Source organism: Zea mays, chromosome 6 (assembly GCF_902167145.1).
Source record: "Zea mays cultivar B73 chromosome 6, Zm-B73-REFERENCE-NAM-5.0, whole genome shotgun sequence".
Classification (NCBI taxonomy): Eukaryota; Viridiplantae; Streptophyta; class Magnoliopsida; order Poales; family Poaceae; genus Zea; species Zea mays.
The window spans coordinates 153,592,731-153,610,997 of NC_050101.1; the positions used below are offsets into that span (position 1 = coordinate 153,592,731).

The window sequence follows — 18,267 nt, forward strand, 5'->3', positions numbered from 1 at the left end:
GAGAGCAAGCTGTTGATTGTGATGATGTAGATGAAGAAGATGTTCCGACAGCCGCTATACGAACCATGGCGATTGGAGAAGTGCGGCCACAGGAACAAGATGAGCAAGATCAACCCTCTTCCTCAATTATGGTGCATCCCCCGACTCAAGACGATGAACAGGTTCATCATAAGGAGGCGTGTGATCAAGGGGGAGCACAAGATGATAACGTAATGGAGGAAGAAGCGCAACCGGCACCTCCAACCCAAGTTCGAGCGATGATTCAAAGGGATCATCCCGTCGACCAAATTCTGGGTGACATTAGCAAGGGAGTAACTACTCGATCTCGATTAGTTAATTTTTGTGAGCATTACTCCTTTGTCTCTTCTATTGAGCCTTTCAGGGTAGAAGAGGCCTTGCTAGATCCGGACTGGGTGTTGGCCATGCAAGAGGAGTTAAACAATTTCAAGCGCAATGAAGTTTGGACACTGGTGCCTCGTCCGAAGCAAAATGTTGTGGGAACCAAGTGGGTGTTCCGCAACAAACAGGACGAGCACGGGGTGGTGACGAGAAACAAGGCTCGACTTGTGGCAAAAGGTTATGCCCAAGTCGCAGGTTTGGATTTTGAGGAGACTTTTGCTCCTGTGGCTAGGCTAGAGTCAATTCGAATCTTGCTAGCATATGCCGCTCACCATTCTTTCAGGTTGTTCCAAATGGATGTGAAGAGCGCTTTCCTCAACGGGCCAATCAAGGAGGAGGTGTACGTGGAGCAACCCCCTGGCTTCGAGGATGAACGGTACCCCGACCATGTGTGTAAGCTCTCTAAGGCGCTCTATGGACTTAAGCAAGCCCCAAGAGCATGGTATGAATGCCTTAGAGACTTTTTACTTGCTAATGCTTTCAAGGTTGGGAAGGCCGATCCAACTCTTTTCACTAAGACATGTGATGGTGATTTGTTTGTGTGCCAAATTTATGTTGATGACATAATATTTGGTTCTACTAACCAAAAGTCTTGTGAAGAGTTTAGCAGGGTGATGACGCAGAAATTCGAGATGTCGATGATGGGCGAGTTGAACTACTTCCTTGGGTTCCAAGTGAAGCAACTCAAGGACGGCACCTTCATCTCCCAAACGAAGTACACGCAAGATCTGCTAAAGCGGTTTGGGATGAAGGACGCCAAGCCCGCAAAGACTCCGATGGGGACCGACGGACACACCGACCTCAACAAAGGAGGTAAGTCCGTTGATCAAAAAGCATACCGGTCAATGATAGGTTCTTTGCTTTACTTATGTGCTAGTAGACCGGATATTATGCTTAGCGTATGCATGTGTGCTAGATTTCAATCCGATCCTAAGGAGTGTCACTTAGTGGCGGTGAAGCGAATTCTTAGATATTTGGTTGCTACGCCTTGCTTCGGGCTCTGGTATCCAAAGGGGTCTACCTTTGACTTAGTTGGATACTCAGACTCCGACTATGCTGGATGTAAGGTCGATAGGAAGAGTACATCGGGGACGTGCCAATTCTTAGGAAGGTCCCTGGTGTCATGGAACTCTAAGAAACAAACTTCCGTTGCCCTATCCACCGCTGAGGCCGAGTATGTTGCCGCAGGTCAGTGTTGCGCGCAACTACTTTGGATGAGGCAAACTCTCCGGGACTTTGGCTACAATCTGAGCAAAGTCCCACTCCTATGTGATAATGAGAGTGCTATCCGCATGGCGGAGAATCCTGTTGAGCACAGCCGCACAAAGCACATAGACATCCGGCATCACTTTTTGAGAGACCACCAGCAAAAGGGAGATATCGAAGTGTTTCATGTTAGCACCGAAAACCAGCTAGCCGATATCTTTACCAAGCCTCTAGATGAGAAGACCTTTTGCAGGTTGCGTAGTGAGCTAAATGTCTTAGATTCGCGGAACCTGGATTGAATTGTAGCATACATGTAGTTATGCTTTTGATCATGTTCCTTTTTGCATTATGTTGCTTATTATGGTGCTCAAGTTGTACAAACACTCCCTGGACCTCACAAGTCCGTTGCAAAGTGATGCACATGTGTAGGGGGAGATGTGTTACAACTTGACCCTTTGAGACTAACCATGTGCTTGAGTTTGATAATTCAGTCTCGAAGGAGGATTGAAAGGGAAAAGGTGGACTTGGACCATGAAAGACTTCCACTGCACTCCGATGAGAGGGTAACTAATTCCAAGTTCATCTCATGAAATCTTATTGCCATTTGCTCTTAATTGAAGACTTTGGTGAGGCAATGGGGTTAACGGGCCAAGATTGATCCCGTTTTGGTGCTTGATGCCAAAGGGGGAGAAAATAAAGGCCAAAGTGATAAATGGATCAGCTACCACTTGAGAGAATAGAGTTTTTGTTTTGTCAAAAGCTTTTATTGTCTTTTATTGTCTCTCTTGTCAAAAGTTGGCTTCTTGTGGGGAGAAGTATTGATTATGGGAAATAGGGGGAGTTTTTGAAATCTTTGATCAATCTCTTTTGGAATGACTCTCTTTATACTTCAACATGTGTGTTTGACTTAGAGATAGAGATTTGAGTTTGATTTGCAAAAACAAACCAAGTGGTGGCAAAGGATGATCCATATATGCCAAAATTGAATCAAAACCAATTTGAGTTTTTATTTGAAGTGATTTTGCACTTGTTCCACTTGCTTTATGTTGTGTTGGCATAAATCACCAAAAAGGGGGAGATTGAAAGGGAAATGTGCCCTTGGGCCATTTCTAAGTATTTTGGTGATTGAGTGCAAACACAAGGGCCTAAATGTGAATTTATGTACATGGATGAACAAGGTGAAAATCATGAAGTAAAGGTATGTTTCTAAGCCTTAGTACATTGGTTTTAAGTACTAATATATTTGTCTAAGTGTTAGAAACAGAAAGAAGAAGAATAGAGAAAAGGAGAAGGGACTTGGCTGTGTGCTGCCAAGACCCAGCTCGGTCTGGAGCACCGGACTGTCCGGTGTGCACCGGACAGTGTCCGGTGCGCCAGGCTGGCGCGACTCGAACTGGCCGCTCTCGGGAAATTGGCCGGCGACTTCGGCTAAAATTCACCGGACTGTCCGGTGTGCACCGGACTGTCCGGTGAGCCAACGGTCGGCCAGGGCCAACGGTCGACCGCGCAATCCGCGCGGGACACGTGGCCGAGCCAACGGTCGGAAGACGGCACCGGACTGTCCGGTGTGCACCGGACATGTCCGGTGCGCCAACAGCGCCAGATCTGCCAACGGTCTGCAACGGTCGTCTTTGCCGTTTAAGGAAACAAATCGGGCACCGGACAGTGTCCGGTGTGCACCGGACTGTCCGGTGCCCCCGACGACAGAAGGCAAGGATGGTCTTCCGGATTTGCTCTCAACGGCTCCTAGCTGCCTTGGGGCTATAAAAGGAGCCCCTAGGCGCATGGAGGAGACACACAAGCAACCTTTGAGCATTCTTGATCATCCACACTAAGTCTCTGCGCATTCGTTTGTGTTTCTAAGTGATTCGAGCTCTGTTCTAAGTGAGAACTCTGAGATAGTCTTGTGAGCTCGATTCTTGGCCGTGTGTGTGCGCTTTTGCTGTGGATTTGTGTGTGTTGCTTTCCTCCCTTACTCTGTGTTTCATTTGTGATCATATACTTGTAAGGGCAAGAGACTCCAATTTGTGGAGATTCCTTGCAAACGGGATAGTGAAAGGAAAACAAAACACCGTGGTATTCAAGTGGGTCTTTGGACCGCTTGAGAGGGGTTGATTGCAACCCTCGTCCGTTGGGACGCCACAACGTGGAGTAGGCAAGCGTTGGTCTTGGCCGAACCACGGGATAAAACCACTGTGTCACTCTGTGCTTGATTGGATTCTTGTGGTTATTGTGTTTTGACTCCTCTCTAGCCACTTGGCATAAACTGTGCTAACACCTAATCAAGTTTTGTGGCTATAAGTTTGAAGTTTTTACAGGATCACCTATTCACCCCCCCCCCTCTAGGTGCTCTCAGCGACCAAGTCACACAGTCTTCGGCAAATCGAGCATTAAACAGAGTCATCTTGATACCATGAAAGGAAGGTATTTTCGAGACATGTCTATTGTGAGGGCGGATATTGGGGAGAAAACTGTGCCTACTCCCGAAGAAAATGAAGTCGTGGTATTCCGAAGCTTCTTGAAAGCTGGACTACGATTTCCCTTAAGCAGTTTTGTTGTGGAAGTACTGAAGGTATTTGAAGTCTACCTTCACCAACTCACTCCCGAATCAATCATAAGGATGGGCATCTTCGTCTGGGCCGTGAAGAGCCAAGGTTTAGAACCGAATGCTAAAAGTTTTTGCAACATACATGAGTTATTGTACGAGACGAAACCTTGGGGTAAAGAGCAGTATCACAACAATTTTGGCTGCTACAGCTTCGGCGCCCGATCTGGGTCAAGTTGCCCCGTGCCAACCTTTCGGAAAAGATGGCCCGGCAACTGGATGACAGAATGGTTTTATGTGAAGAATGATTTAAAAATCCGGGAAGATATTAAAGGTATCATTATGCGCCCTGTTTGGCAATGCTTCGGCCTTCGGAGGCCGAAGGTGGAGATGGATGAAACGGCTGAAGACTGCCAAAGAGCCTTCGACGCAGTGTGCTCTTTTATTGGGACAAGAGATTTAATGCAAGAACATTTTGCCTTCAGAGTATGGCCACTTGCAGATAACTGGGAAATGCCGAAGGAAACCGTTAAAGATCCTGACAAAGGTGGACTAGTCAGGCTAAAATACACATTCAAGTACGGAGATAAATTCGTTGAGCCAGATGATGACTGGCTAAAAAGTATTGAGACTGTAAGTGATGAATTGCTTGGCGTATACTCAAAGGCCGAAGATACTGCATTATCAGCGGCCTTCGGAGGCCGAAAGAAGAAGAGACTCAACCGAGTATTTGACGCAATTGGGTTTGTCTACCCTGACTACCGTTATCCAGTGCAGGGTCAAAAAAGAAAGAATACTTCCTCTGCGAAGGAAATTACCTCAGTCGCTCCTAGTGACCCGGTGCCGAAGAGGAAAAGGGTAAAGGTTCTCACACATCGGCCACGTTATATTGAACTGGCCACAGTGCCTGAGTTCGTCGGTGAGACCTCTTCGGCCCCCGAAGCTAAAGAATTAATAATTCTGTTGCCAAGAATCGAAGAGCTGGCCGAAGTGCCAGCAACAAAAAAGATAGAAGAATCAAGGACTGAAGAAGCAAAAACATTAGAAGTTTTAAGTCCTTCAGCAAAAATCGAGACAGGAAAAAGCCAGAAGGGTCCAACAGTGACCCCGAAAAGAAAAAGGATGGTTAATGTGTTAAATGTTTTGGAGACAATTAAATCTTCAAGCATAACTCCGAAGAAAACTGTTGAAACTTCTGAAGTGTCTACTGAAGCCTTTGTTGCTGAAGCTTCGAAACAATAATTTGAAACTGAAGCTGGGCCTTCAGAGCCCACCAAGGTAAAACCTTTGGAAGCCGAAGAAACAAAAATGACAGAGCCAATTTTGGTTGAAGAAATTGACACTGCCACCCCCCGAAGCATCTTCCAAAATACGTGATTATATTGTACGACATGCTTCGGGGAAGAAATTATCTGAAGAAGAGATTTTTTAAGCTAATCACTATGCCCGAGAACTAAAGTATCCGAAGGGGGCCTTAGTGTTCAATGGGACAGACGAAGATGACTTCATATACTGTCTCCCAGACAACAAAGAATTATCTGTCTGTCGGGAGATGGCTAGAAGTATGGGGTTTCCGAAGCTTGAAGCTGGACTCTGCGCTATGACGAAGGACGATCTTGCGGATAGCCTTGCCTATAATAGTCTGAAGGTGTGAGAATTGTATATTTGGAAATTTATAATTTTTGAACCATTCTTTTACCCTTATACTAATTCTTTTTTCATATAGGGTTTAATACTGAGCAATGCTTTGAGAGCGCAAAAGAATGCCGAAGACGAGAGATACAATATTGCTTTCAACAACCTACGAACAGAGGTTATTAAGCTGAGGAACGAAGCTTTGGAAAAAGATAAATTTTTGCTTACATTGGTGGATAAAATAAAAGAAGACGAAGCTACCTCTAAAGCTCAAGCTGAAGCCCAAAAGCGCGAGATTGAAGATCTTCGGAAACATCTAGCTAGAGCTAAAGAAGAACGCATACTTGAAGAGACAAAACGAGAACTTAGTGATCAATGGGCAAATCATTTGGAAATAAGTGTTAAAGAGCTTCGTGCATCCAAGAAAAGGTGCTATGACAAATCCATAGAATGTGCTAAGAAAATAAAATCCAGCTTCGCCAGCGTTGGCACATTCTCTAGCGAAGAAAATTTCACAAGAGGTAATCCAGAAGGCCCGATTGAATGGATCAGTCACGAAGCTGAGGCCTTCGAGGAAATCTTGAATAGCCGCGGAGACATATGTGCTTTTTCAGGCGCCAGGGGGATTGCTACTGTTTTGGAAAGAAGAGGTTGTGATCATGTGAAATCTTTAGCGCAATCTGAAACTGCCTTGTCTTCCGAAGATATAAAGGACCCCTTGGCCGAAGCAAGCCAGGTTGGTGGAAAAATTTTCACCGACATCTGGGACAATGGCGACCGAGAAATGGCTCAAGAAATCATTCAAAAAAGCGAAAAAGGCATCCATCATGCTAGGAAAGTAGCAGAGGCTGCTGAGAAAAGCGAAGAGCCCGAAGGGCAAATAGGTATTAACTAGTGGTTTTTATTCTGTTGTAATTTTTGATTTCAGACTTTGTTCGCTGTTTGTAATAGTAATATAGTTGTATCTTCTCCTCCCTCAGAACCTGCTGAGGCATCTCCGGGGCCCCACCCGAAGGGGGACGACGAAATTAGAAAAATGGCCGAAGCCATCATGGACAAGGTTGTCGATCAACTACTGAACGAAGCTGCAGAAGTAGTTCTTAGGGAAGATTAAATGCTATTGTAAAAATATTTGGAATGTAACATGTGTAATACCTTGTAACTTTGAATGTAATATATAATCTATTTATGGTTCAATTCTTTACGATGCATGAAATTTTGCATACATACCATTTTTTGAGCCTTCGGCGAAAAAACACCTTCCCTTCTTTTCATGCTTCGTGAAGAAAATCTTTTATATATCACAAGAATTTTCATACTTCTCTGATGAAGAGTATCCAAGCTTCGTAAAAACATTCTCCGAAGCCATAAAAAAGTTTTATGTTGTCTCTCTAATGAAGCTACACTTCTTCTCAATTTATCTTGTGCCTTAGCACGATTTTCTCTTTTTCAAAACATTCTCCGAAGATCAATATTGTATCCCCTTCTTGTTCCACATGCAATATGCTGTATGATGCTTATGTTATGCAAAATGATGTAATGATGTCATGTTATGCAAAATGATATTTGTGCCGAAGATACACACATCCCTGCAATAGAGCACACAATCTTTTTATATCAGCGTTGACTTTTCGCTGTAAGCCTCCCTTAGGAGCTTCTTCGCCTTTTACTTCAGCGGAATCAGCGTTTATTTTTCGTTGTAAGCCTCCCTTAGGAGCTTCTTCGTCTTTTACTTTCAGCGGAATCAGCGTTTATTTTTCGCTGTAAGCCTCCCTTAGGAGCTTCTTCGCCTTTTACTTTCAGCGGAATCAGCGCTTATTTTTCGCTGTAGGCTCAGAAAACTTACACTGCGCCCCCTTAGGAACGACTTTTTACTGTTTCGAATAAATTGCACTGTGTTCCTTAGAACAAATTTTTGATAATTCAAAGGTCCTTCGTGCCACCATAAATTCTTGTGCTTCGGCGACTCAAACCTATGGAGAAGATATATTTTCATTATGGCAAAAGGCGAAACTGTTACAAGAATTTGAAAAACGATAAAGGACACTTAGACTTCCCATAATTGTTTCTTATTAATAAAAAAGTAATACTGAATGTGAAAATGCGAAAAAACTGCTATCGAGGTAGGATATATGTCAGTAAATATGCTTCGACTCTGGCACAGTGCTATTGACTGTGCGAGCTTCGGACTCCTCTCTGAAGTCCCTCTGAAGGTGAGTGTGTTGACTCCCTTCTGGTTGCTGACCTCGCTGCGTTGGTGGTGGCGGTGGAGGCTGTTGCCAAGATGCTTGGGGTTGACTTGCCGAAGCAACAGAAGCTGCAGAGTGATTGCCTACATATTCTGGGATGTAAGGCGAATGGTACGAGGCAGTGTGCATGACCTGCTTCGGCTGACTCTGTTGTGCTGCAGCTTCTGCTATCTCCTTTTGTTTCTGGATGGTGACGTGGCACATCCTGGTGGTATGGCCCTTATCTTCACCACAGAATAGGCAGTAAATTCTTCTTGGCTGATCCCCAAATCTTCCCCCGAAGCCCCTGGCGCCTCTGCCCCTTGGCGCTGGCGGCCGAACAGAGCTTTGCTGTTGCCCCGAAGCTTGCGAAGAGTATTGTGGCCTTTGCTGTTGGCTCCCTCTATCATCACTTTGAGTGGAGTTATGAATTGACCTGACATGCCTCGGATGAAATCTTCCTCCGAAGCCCCTGGTCATTTTAGAGAACCTGAATGCCTCCTCCCTTCTTTGGCGGAAGTCGTTGTCAGCTCAGATATACTCGTCCATCTTCTGGAGCAGCTTCTCCAAAGTTTGTGGTGGCTTTCTGGCAAAGTATTGCGCTGAAGGTCCCGGCCGAAGTCCCTTAATCATGGCCTCAATGACAATTTCATTGGGCACTGTTGGCGTCTGTGCCCTCAGACGCAGAAACCTTCGGACATACGCCTGAAGGTATTCTTCGTGGTCCTGGGTGCACTGGAATAAAGCTTGAGCAGTAACTGGCTTCGTCTGAAACCCTTGGAAGCTGGTTATCAACATATCCTTCAGCTTCTGCCATGAGGTGATTGTCCCTGGCCGAAGAGAGGAGTACCAGGTTTGAGCGACACTCTTGACAGCCATGACAAAAGACTTTGCCATAACTGCAGTATTGCCACCATACGAAGATATGGTTGCTTCATAGCTCATCAAGAATTGCTTCGGGTCTGTATGACCGTCGTACATGGGGAGCTAGGGTGGCTTGTAAGACTGGGGCCATGGTGTAGCCTGCAATTCTGTTGATAGAGGAGAAGCATCATCAAAAGCAAAATTTCCATGATGGAAATCTTCATACCAGTCGTCCTCATTGTAGAAGCCTTCCTGATGAAGCTCTCTGCGCGGAGGCCTTCGGTTCTGATCATCTTGAGCAAGATGACGAACCTCTTCTGAAGCTTCATCTATTTGCCTCTGAAGGTCAGCTAAACGAACCATCTTCTCCTTTTTTCGTTGCACCTGTTGATGAAGCGTCTCCATGTTTTGGATTTCCTGGTCCAAATCGTCCTCCGGAGGCGTTGGGCTGGCGGCCTTCCTCTTCTGGCTTCGGGCCTCCCTAAGAGAAAGGACGTCCTGATTGGGGTCCAACGGCTGCAGAGTGGTAGCCCCTGTCGCTGAAGCTTTTTTCGGCGGCATGACGAAGGTGATGCTTGCCGAAGGTGTTCAAAGCTCAAGAAATGGAAGTGAGTTCACCGGAGGTGGGCGCCAATGTTGGGGACTTGCTCTCAAATGCTATGAATTAAGAACAAGGCAACATAAAATGTTAAATATCAAAGCCCTTCGTCCTTCGAAGCATTATTTCCTTTTGGCTATAATGGATTTCGGACGAAGGTTATGAAGGTCACACTTTCATAATCATAATAAAAAGTAAAAGAGATTTATACATAAAACACAGAAAATAACATGATTACTTGGAACATTATTATTATTGTATTTCTATTTATTTTACTTATATAAACAACAACAAATTACAAATGTACCTTCAGCTAGAAGGAAAGTAAGGGTACAAGCGTGATGCTAATGCCAAGTCAGCGTGAACAGTACAGGGGTACTGTTCACCTATTTATAGGCACATGACGTAGCCCATGTAAAATTACATTAATGCCCTTTGCTTTTATCAATAACTCTATAGTAATTCTTCGAGGTCTAATTTGGCTTTTCATCTTTAAGTCGGTTCACCTTTTCTGCTGTCATGCCGAAGCTTTTCTGCACATAGCTTCGTGATCGTTTCATCCTTCGTCATGATCGTCTTCCATTTCAGTCAAGCTTCGTCTTGACCATGGTCTTGTATACCCGCAACCTGATTCCAAAGATACTTGCTCGCATACTTGGAAAACATTGCCAAGTTATGTTTTTGAGGACCTTCGGAAAACCGAAGGCCCCCAACAAGCGACGAGCTAGGTCGCAGCGCGGAGCGTGTGATTCCTATGTCGTCTAAAGTCTTAATATACGTCATATTGAGGTCGCTCCCTCTATCCATCAACACCTTGGAGAGGCGCTTTGAGCCCACGATGGGCTCGACGATGAGGGGGTAGGCACCTTCGTGCGTGACAACATGCTCAATTATGTGCACCTCGCGGTGGGCCGCCTTGAGGTTGTGCTTGTCGCCATATGCTTCGGCCCCGCCAAAGATCATGAGGCACCCCGTTGGCTCAGGGAAATCTTCGGTGGGATCCTCCTGCTCCACTGGCTTGGTCGGCTCCTCTAGCTTGGCTTTCTTGGTAGGGGGCTTGAGATGAAACGTTTTAGGAACTCACACTCCTGGAGCTTGTGGCGGGCAGGGAAGCCGTGATTTTGGCACGGCGAGTCCATCAACTTCTGGAAGTGGTTGTCGTCGTTCTTTGATGGTGGCCTAGGTGGCCGATCTGCGGTGGCGACTTCTTCATCGTCTTATTGGGGGTGGTTCCTCCAGCGCCTGTCGGGGTGCTCCCGACGCTCCCTCTTCTTGCTGCTTGGTTCGTCGATGTCGCACGAGTCTTTCCCTTGCAGAAAATTACCCCTGTTGCGTCATCCGCGTCAACGAACTTGGTCGTTATGATGAGGTCGTGCGCGTGTCATCACTATTCGCATCGGTGGGAGCCTACCGATCGATCTCGCCCTGCTGTACCGCAGCCTTCTCCACCAGGTTGCGGAGGTTTCGGTACATCACCCTTGCCTCTGGTTCATCGGGCTCGGGGATGGACCAAAGCATCATGGTTGCTGCCACCATGTTCTGTTTGGGGTTGAGGAAGTATTGTGCTCCATCGTTGCTCTCGGCAAACTGGTCGTAAATCTTTTTCGGCTGGGGCCATTCGGCTGGGGGTGTTTCTACTCGATGTCGCTGTAAACTCGATCGAGCTTATAGATAAGAGTGTCGAGCTCCTCTTGCTATTGTCGGAGGGCGTTCTCGCGAGCGAGGATGCGTGCCTAGCGCTGGCACCGATACTCCTCTTGGAAGGGGGCTCATCGTCCTCCCTACCGTCGTCGTTCCATGGCAGTGTTGCCAAGAAGCAGGCCCTTTCCGATGCTTCATCGACGTCAGAGTTGGTCCCGATTGAGTCGTGGCTCGAATCGTCCACGAGCAGGTCGAGGACGGACGTTAGCTAGCGACCGATGATGGCCACTAGAGTTGACGGTGAAGCTTCCGCTGCCTTTTTCTTGATGGCGTCAGCATGCCTGTTGAGTCAATGTTTCAAGGCGGCGATGCGCCTCTTCATGTGTCGCTTCTCCGCCTTGCTCCTGGTGGAGCGTGCGTGTCGTGTGCTCGTGGTGACATGCATGTCGAGGGTGGCGAGGTGGAGATCACCAGTGGCGGTGGCGACGAAGTCAAGGGTGCCGAACATGATGTGGGTTGTGGCTCCCTGACGCGAAGGTTTCGCCTCTGGTGAATGTCAATGCGTGGGCCATCAGAGTGATGGGTGTCTTTTGGCACGATAAAAGTTCCCTTACCTGGCACGCCAACTGTCGTGGTTTCAGAAACCAGGGACCGTAAGTTTTGTGTTCGGTGGAAGATTAGTGTGGACTCGCTCCGAATGGTGAGTCATAGTGACTCGAGTGGTGGAGTTGAGACAGTGGGTTATACTGGTCCATGCTTGCGCCCTAGTACAATGTAGTGTTGATCGTAGTATTTCCATGGAGCGTGTTACAACAGGCGTGTTTGTGTTCGGAAAAGAGGGGGTCCTTTCCTTTTATAGTTCAAGGGCTGGACTTTACACTGGGGACTTGTATTATGCGGGGAGGAGCTTGGCCGGTGGGCTTTAGGCAACATGGTTTATCTGATGTTGTCCGTAGGGTCGTGCGTAGCCGTACTCCATCATGGCGTATTGTCCCGTACACTCGTCGTACGGGTCTCTTTAGCTGGTCTTCCGCGACATTCTCGTGGTAGTGTGCGGTGGGTCTCGCAAGTCAGTCATATGGAGTAGGTGGGTATCGTGCGGTCTTGCCTGTCATCACGAGCATGTGTCACTCATTGGCGTGCGTAGGCGTACACCCGATATGGTGTTTCTGTTGTGCACTACCTAGTATTCAGGTCATTGTAGAAGCTCCGACGATGAGGTAATTTATGCATAGGACCGTCCGGCCCACGAGGTCGAGGCTGTGAGAGCGTGTCTGGGACCGTACTTAGGGAGGTGCAGTTATGTCGATAGTGGTCACTCGGCGTGCCCTCGGTCCGCCATTCGGGTGACTGGCCACAGCCTATGGTGTCATGTTTTGTCTCGGTCGGCGTGGACTTTGCGACGTTTGACTTAGGTTTCTGCCTTGTTTCTCTTTCTTGGCAGGGACTTGGTCGGCCGCTGCGCCTCACAGACTTATTCGGCAAAAACCTGGTCGATTGCCCTACCTCGTGGACTTTCTTGGTAGGGACATGATCGATTGCTCCGTCTCGCGGACTTGCTCGTCATGGACCTGGTTAATCGCTCATCTCGCGGACTTGCTCGATAGGAAGACTTTAGTCGTCAAGAAGGTATACATGCCTCATGTTGGGTACATTGTTCCTAGATACCCGACACAATTACTTGAACATCAAATTAGCTTCAATAAGAACAGTTTGAGTTACGAAGTTATGTCTCGCGAACGGAGAGGTAGTATTTATTAAGATATGGCTGGTCAGGACGGCAGGTGGTTTGAAGTTTGAACTCTCGTTAGCCTATCACATCAATATTAGGGGATGTTTGGTTAGAGGGACTAAAGATTAGTCTCTAGTTTTTAGTCCTATTTAGTCTTTTTTTGCCAAACACTAGGACTAAAACATGGACTAAAATGATTTAGTCTTTAGTCCTTCACATATGTGCTAAAAGAGACTAAAAGCCCACATGAGTGTATTCCAAAGGCATTTAAGTCTTTGGACAATGTATTTAATGACTTTAGAATCTATTTAGTCCCTATAACCAAACAAGTAGAGACTAAAGTTTAGTCTTAGGACTAAAGTTTAGTCCTAAGACTAATTGAAACCAAACATGGCCTTAGTAATCAATCAGCTAGCTAGGGATCTGACACTAATATTGGATGAGATTCACACATGAGCTGCAAGCGTTTCACTACAAAGATAAATTGAAACCTGTTTTATTTGTGAAATCTAAAGATAGTTAAACAGATTCTTATTCCTTTTGATTTTTTGAACAGAAGATCTCATCAAGTAGACCGAGAGGGAGGGCTACTAGGGGCACTTGGGGCCTCCCCGCTTGGTCTTCCAGTTGTTGTAGCAGGGGCAGGTGTTCTTGTTGCCGTAGGTGCCCGGCGGCACGCACAGGCACGCCGCGCAGCACTTGCGGCAGAAGAAGAGGCACGGCTTCTGGTACGCCGTCGCCGAGCACCGCTCCGCGCACCGGCCGCCGCACTCTGTTGCAAACACGCACACGCAGCACAGCGAAACCTTTATTAATTGACGACGACCGTGCGGTTCAGACTTCAGAGAGGTGCTGCTCTCTTTTAGCTAAAGTCGCGTACGGTACGGACCGTGGGGCTGGAGGCTGCCGGTGCCGGGGGTGACACCACCGTACTGCAGAAAATCAAAGGCACATTCATTGGATCAGTCTTGATACTGTGTTTGATTGTACTATCGGTAGTACTCACTCACCATTGGGGGCGGGAATGCGCTGGGCTTGGCTGGCCGAGGAGCAGCGGAGGAGGCGTTCGTGTTCGTCGCGGAGGAGCCGGGCGGTGCCGGAGCTGGACCCGGCGTCGGCACGAAACAAGCGGCCTGAATATGAACGTCCGGAAAAGAAACCCACCGCACATGAGCAAGAAACAGCTGCGAATTACGGTAGAACTATTGATGTGATGAGACCAAGAAACAAATGTGCTCGATCTCTTGTGCCATGCCAATACGAGAGAGGGACAGATCGACCTGGCCTCCTTGTTGGGGGAGAAGCGCGATGGCCACCATTGCCGCGCAGCAAATTAGCAGCCGCAGCGACCATGGGCTCTTGCTCTCCATGGCTGCGAGCTAGCTCTCGCCGCACCGTGGAACCTGAACCTCGACTCCTCGAGCAAAGACGATGGAATGATGGAAGGAGCCAAGGAGAGGCAAGGAGAACCTCGACTACCTAGCTACTAGCTGATTGCACAGCAACCACTGTTGCACTGTTTGGCTTGTGACCGAGGGAACCGTTGGATTCCTGGGCTAGGCTTAATCGAGAAATTCAATTAAATTATAGAAAGATATTAAAAGTCTATATATGAGTATGACTAGGGAATGGTAGAACATTTAGTATTATATTGCTAGTTTAATTAGAGTGGAACTAGTTTAAATATGGAGGATATACTCACTCACTAAGTCATAGATGAGAGAAAAGAGTGTGGACTCGCCTCACCTCGCCGGGGCGAAGGCGCGGGCGTACGACATACGCGTGAAACGACTTCATTTTGCCGTTTTATTTTTTGGTTGTTTGACTGTTAGTCTTCGGAACCCTTCGCTTTCGAGATCCTGCACCGGGAGATGGCGAATAAGGTTTTTGAGAAGCGTTCTCACACGACTGCTCGCGATCTTGTCGTCGACCCTGCTAATTCGACTTCATCAGCCCGCTGCTTCGACTTTATCTACCAATATGTCTGATGCATCTTATAATTTAACGGTCATAATTTATATTCGGAATTTAATCTGAAAATGCCTAATAATTCAACAGGAACATACTTGGCAACTGTGTGGCGTGAACCGGCCAGGAGAGTGGGGATGGCCAAGCAGCAGCACTGCAGCAGTTGGATCGGGACAATGCTTGGCAGTTTTGGTCGCCCCCAGCCGGCCGTCCCGCTCCAGCCCAGAGGGAGAGGGTCCAGGCCAGGGTGTGTACGTGGTGAGCAGCTGGTACGTGCGATTAAGACTGGACAAAAAATCCGAAATCCGAATCCGGAATAACTGAATCTGAATCCGAAATACCCGAAACCCGAATTTTGTTCGGGAATTTCGGATAACAACTTGCAAAACCAGAATTTATTTCGAGTATTTCGAGTATTACAATCGGGAACCCGAAATACCCGAACTTTCATGTGTCATGTACTTATGTTATGCTTAATTATTAATTTGTACATTTATAATTATGCGTAAGTGTGCATAACTCGTGATTGTAGATTGCTTGTGTTTTATATGTCCATGTATATCATTATTCAAACTATATATTTATAATAATTTAATAGGGGATATGTGTTTTTATGAAGCCGACACAATAGTTCGGATAGTTCGGGAATACTCGAACCCGAACCCGAAATTCTGGTTACCCGATTTTTTGGATATTATAAAACCTGTTGTAATTCCGAATATTGGTTCCCAAAACCCGAAATTTAAAAAACTCGAATTACCCGATCCGAAATTTACGAGTAACCCGAAGCCCACCCCTAGATGCGATCATGCGAACCGCGGTTAGGCTAGCCACAGTTGGACGGATCGAGCTTTTTTGGCACATCGCGGCACGGGTGACGAACAGAAACAAATTCATGGGCCCGTTCCATGCCGTCTTCGCGCATGCAGAGTTCAAGGATCCATCGATGGCTGTCGCATCGCATGTGTGCCACGCCACGCATCCATGCAGCGAACGTGTCTGCTCCCTCCTGCACGCGCGGCCGGCAACAAATGGAACGTGTCTCCCTCTCCCCTCCCGTGAGCACCCGTGCACATCCGTGACCTTTGTAGTATCTGCATGCACTGCCACTAGAAATCCAACATCTTCCGCACACTCCGGTGTGGCGTATCATGCGAATTCGAACGCCATTCTCGATGAGACACATGTATTGTTGAGTGTGTACGTAGACGAGAATTTAGGTCTTATTTTATTGTGCTCTCTTTATCTTTTTTTTTAAAAAAACAGACTTTAGACATACATATATTATTACATAATAATGGTACTCTAATGTCGAATGGTTTTCTAAGAAAAAAATGAAACAAATATTGTCTCAAGGTTACGCTTTTAATAGAGAACTGTTGTCTATTCGTAGGAGGGATATATAGAAAATAAATAAAAATGTCAAGAGAGGCAAAAAAATAAATCTGATGCTTTAAAATTCCATTCAAAAATGTCAAAACAAGAAAAATAAATTCTACAGATATTACAAGAATGATAAATCGCTTTATCAGCAAGTGTCATGAATTAAAGAATAAAGAGAAGAGAACTGACAGATATAGAGTGAAAGGTAAATCTAAGGATGAGATGGTTTTGGCTGGATGTGTAGATAGTGGTGATGAATTTGTTATTTATTATGTTGCTTCGTTTTATATATGCATTATCAGAGATTGGTTTGTCACCTATGATTCTGTCCGAGGTAAATGACTTGTTAGACTGGGTGATGATAGTCCATCCGATATTATTGGAACTGGATATGTTCAAATTAAGGCGCATAATGGTATTGTTAGAACTTTGACCGATATCAGTACTATTCTAGACATGATAAAAAAATTTTATTTCTCTAACGCCCTTAGGCTATCCGCACTCATGCAACTCTAAATTTTTACCCTAAAAAGAATATTTCATCCTGGTCAGCGAGATTCTCTACTCTATCCTACAATCTTCCGCACTCATATTCACCTTAAATCTCTACCCTATACCAACTACCACATATTCTATTATTTATTTTTATCAACCGTCTTCAACTACCGTGTGTTGTTATTTTATTTGAGCATGTAAGGACGTGCGACAGCAGATAGGGTTGAGATCGTACAACGCTTGGTTCAGCGTTTCAGCTGCTCTACTGGACAATAGCGTGAGGTATCCAGTCCGCCGCTGCACCTGATTTCAACGCTACTCCACGATAGCGTAGAGCATACAGGCGCTGAGTGCGGACAGCCTTAACGCCCTCGTTTGAATCAATGGAATTGAATTTCATTCTAATAATAATAATTTAGATAAAGATCAATTAAGCTAATATGGTTTATGCAAAATATATTAGTATACTATTATAACAATACTAGCTGAGTGCCCGTGCGTTGCAACGGTGATATACAATATCAGTATACTACGATAACTTATATACAAAATGTGTGTTATACTGTTATGAGAAAATGTTTCATAATCAATTTATGATCCTAGCCATACATAAGTTTTGTTATTTTAATCTAGTTGGTTCACCACTATATTGCAACCATCAGTATCATGCAGACTTTGATATATGCCACGATTTGTATGGTCTCATAATTGGAGAGCACGTTCCACACATGCCGGAAGAAATTTCCTCGTACATCGTTAGTCATCAGACACGCACCACCATACGCTCTTGCTTAAACAAAAAGGCAAATGTGTGTGTTTGCGAAGAGAATTGAAGGCAGACCGACACAAAAGCTACCCTGACGGTGGCGAGGATGATGAACTGGTCACTGTTGTCGATCCTCCTCTGCGCACCTCCAACGCCAAGATGACGCCACAATCCTCGATATAGTAGTCGTCGAACGCGCGCGACATGATGAGTACCGATGACTCTTGGTTGGGCTGCCAAACAAAGTGCACCCCGAGCTCATCAACGAGGTAGTACCCCTAGTCGTTGCACCACCAGATGGGCTACTCCACTACATACATCATGTTCAAGGACACTCACACAACGTCAGCAACGTCCATCGTCCCAGCGCACAATAATTCATGTCCGGTCAGTAGCGACTTACGTGGCAGGTTGGGCTTCAGGTGGACGATGAGCTGGACGGCGTGATGACGTCGTCGTTGGATGCGGTGTCTAGAACAACCCGAGAGTCGTCGACGTTGGCGATAACCATGAGCCCCCCCTGCTTAACGATGGACAGCGTGGTGCAGCTGCTCTGGATCGCGTCCAAGCGACGGCTTCGCGGGAGCTTGTCGTACACAGCGGCGTATGCGACCACGTAGGACTGCTTCTAGAGGTCGAACTGACAGTTGCCAAGCTTCTTCTCGTCATCGATGAGCGACGCTAACGCGAGTGTCTCCTGCTCATGGTGTTTGTTCAGGGTTTCAAGTTAGAAACATGGATTCATGCTTGGCGTTGGTTTATGAAAATGACTCACAAGTCTGATCCATGGAAAATATTACGAAGAAT

The 18,267-nt window shown here is 46.3% G+C and overlaps 1 protein-coding gene across 2 annotated transcripts; it reads right to left on the bottom strand.

Moving 5' to 3' along the window:
* Window positions 1-13,248: 13,248 nt before the first annotated feature.
* LOC103630300 (gibberellin-regulated protein 6-like) lies at window positions 13,249-14,820 on the bottom strand. 2 transcript variants are annotated; one of them, XM_035959825.1, is made up of 4 exons: window positions 14,129-14,820; window positions 13,859-13,981; window positions 13,738-13,780; window positions 13,249-13,620 (listed from the first exon to the last, which is right to left on the bottom strand). In XM_035959825.1, exons 1-4 carry the CDS (start codon window positions 14,216-14,218, stop codon window positions 13,439-13,441), a joined length of 438 nt encoding a protein of 145 aa, XP_035815718.1. In that variant the 5' UTR covers window positions 14,219-14,820; the 3' UTR covers window positions 13,249-13,438. The 2 variants fall into 2 exon arrangements, with proteins under 2 accessions (XP_035815718.1, NP_001288532.1); NM_001301603.1 differs by having other exon boundaries at window positions 13,274-13,620; window positions 14,129-14,276.
* Between the last annotated feature and the right edge of the window lie 3,447 nt (window positions 14,821-18,267).

Excerpts from the sequence above, each read along its gene's own strand:
- LOC103630300 (NM_001301603.1), bottom strand. The coding sequence starts at position 14,201 with ATGGTCGCTGCGGCTGCTAATTTGCTGCGCGGCAATGGTGGCCATCGC. Across the intron at positions 13,982-14,128 it reads TCCCCCAACAAGGAGGCCAG|GCCGCTTGTTTCGTGCCGAC; the intron begins GTCGATCTGTCC and ends GTTCATATTCAG. Across the intron at positions 13,621-13,737 it reads CGGCAGCCTCCAGCCCCACG|AGTGCGGCGGCCGGTGCGCG; the intron begins GTCCGTACCGTA and ends TGTTTGCAACAG.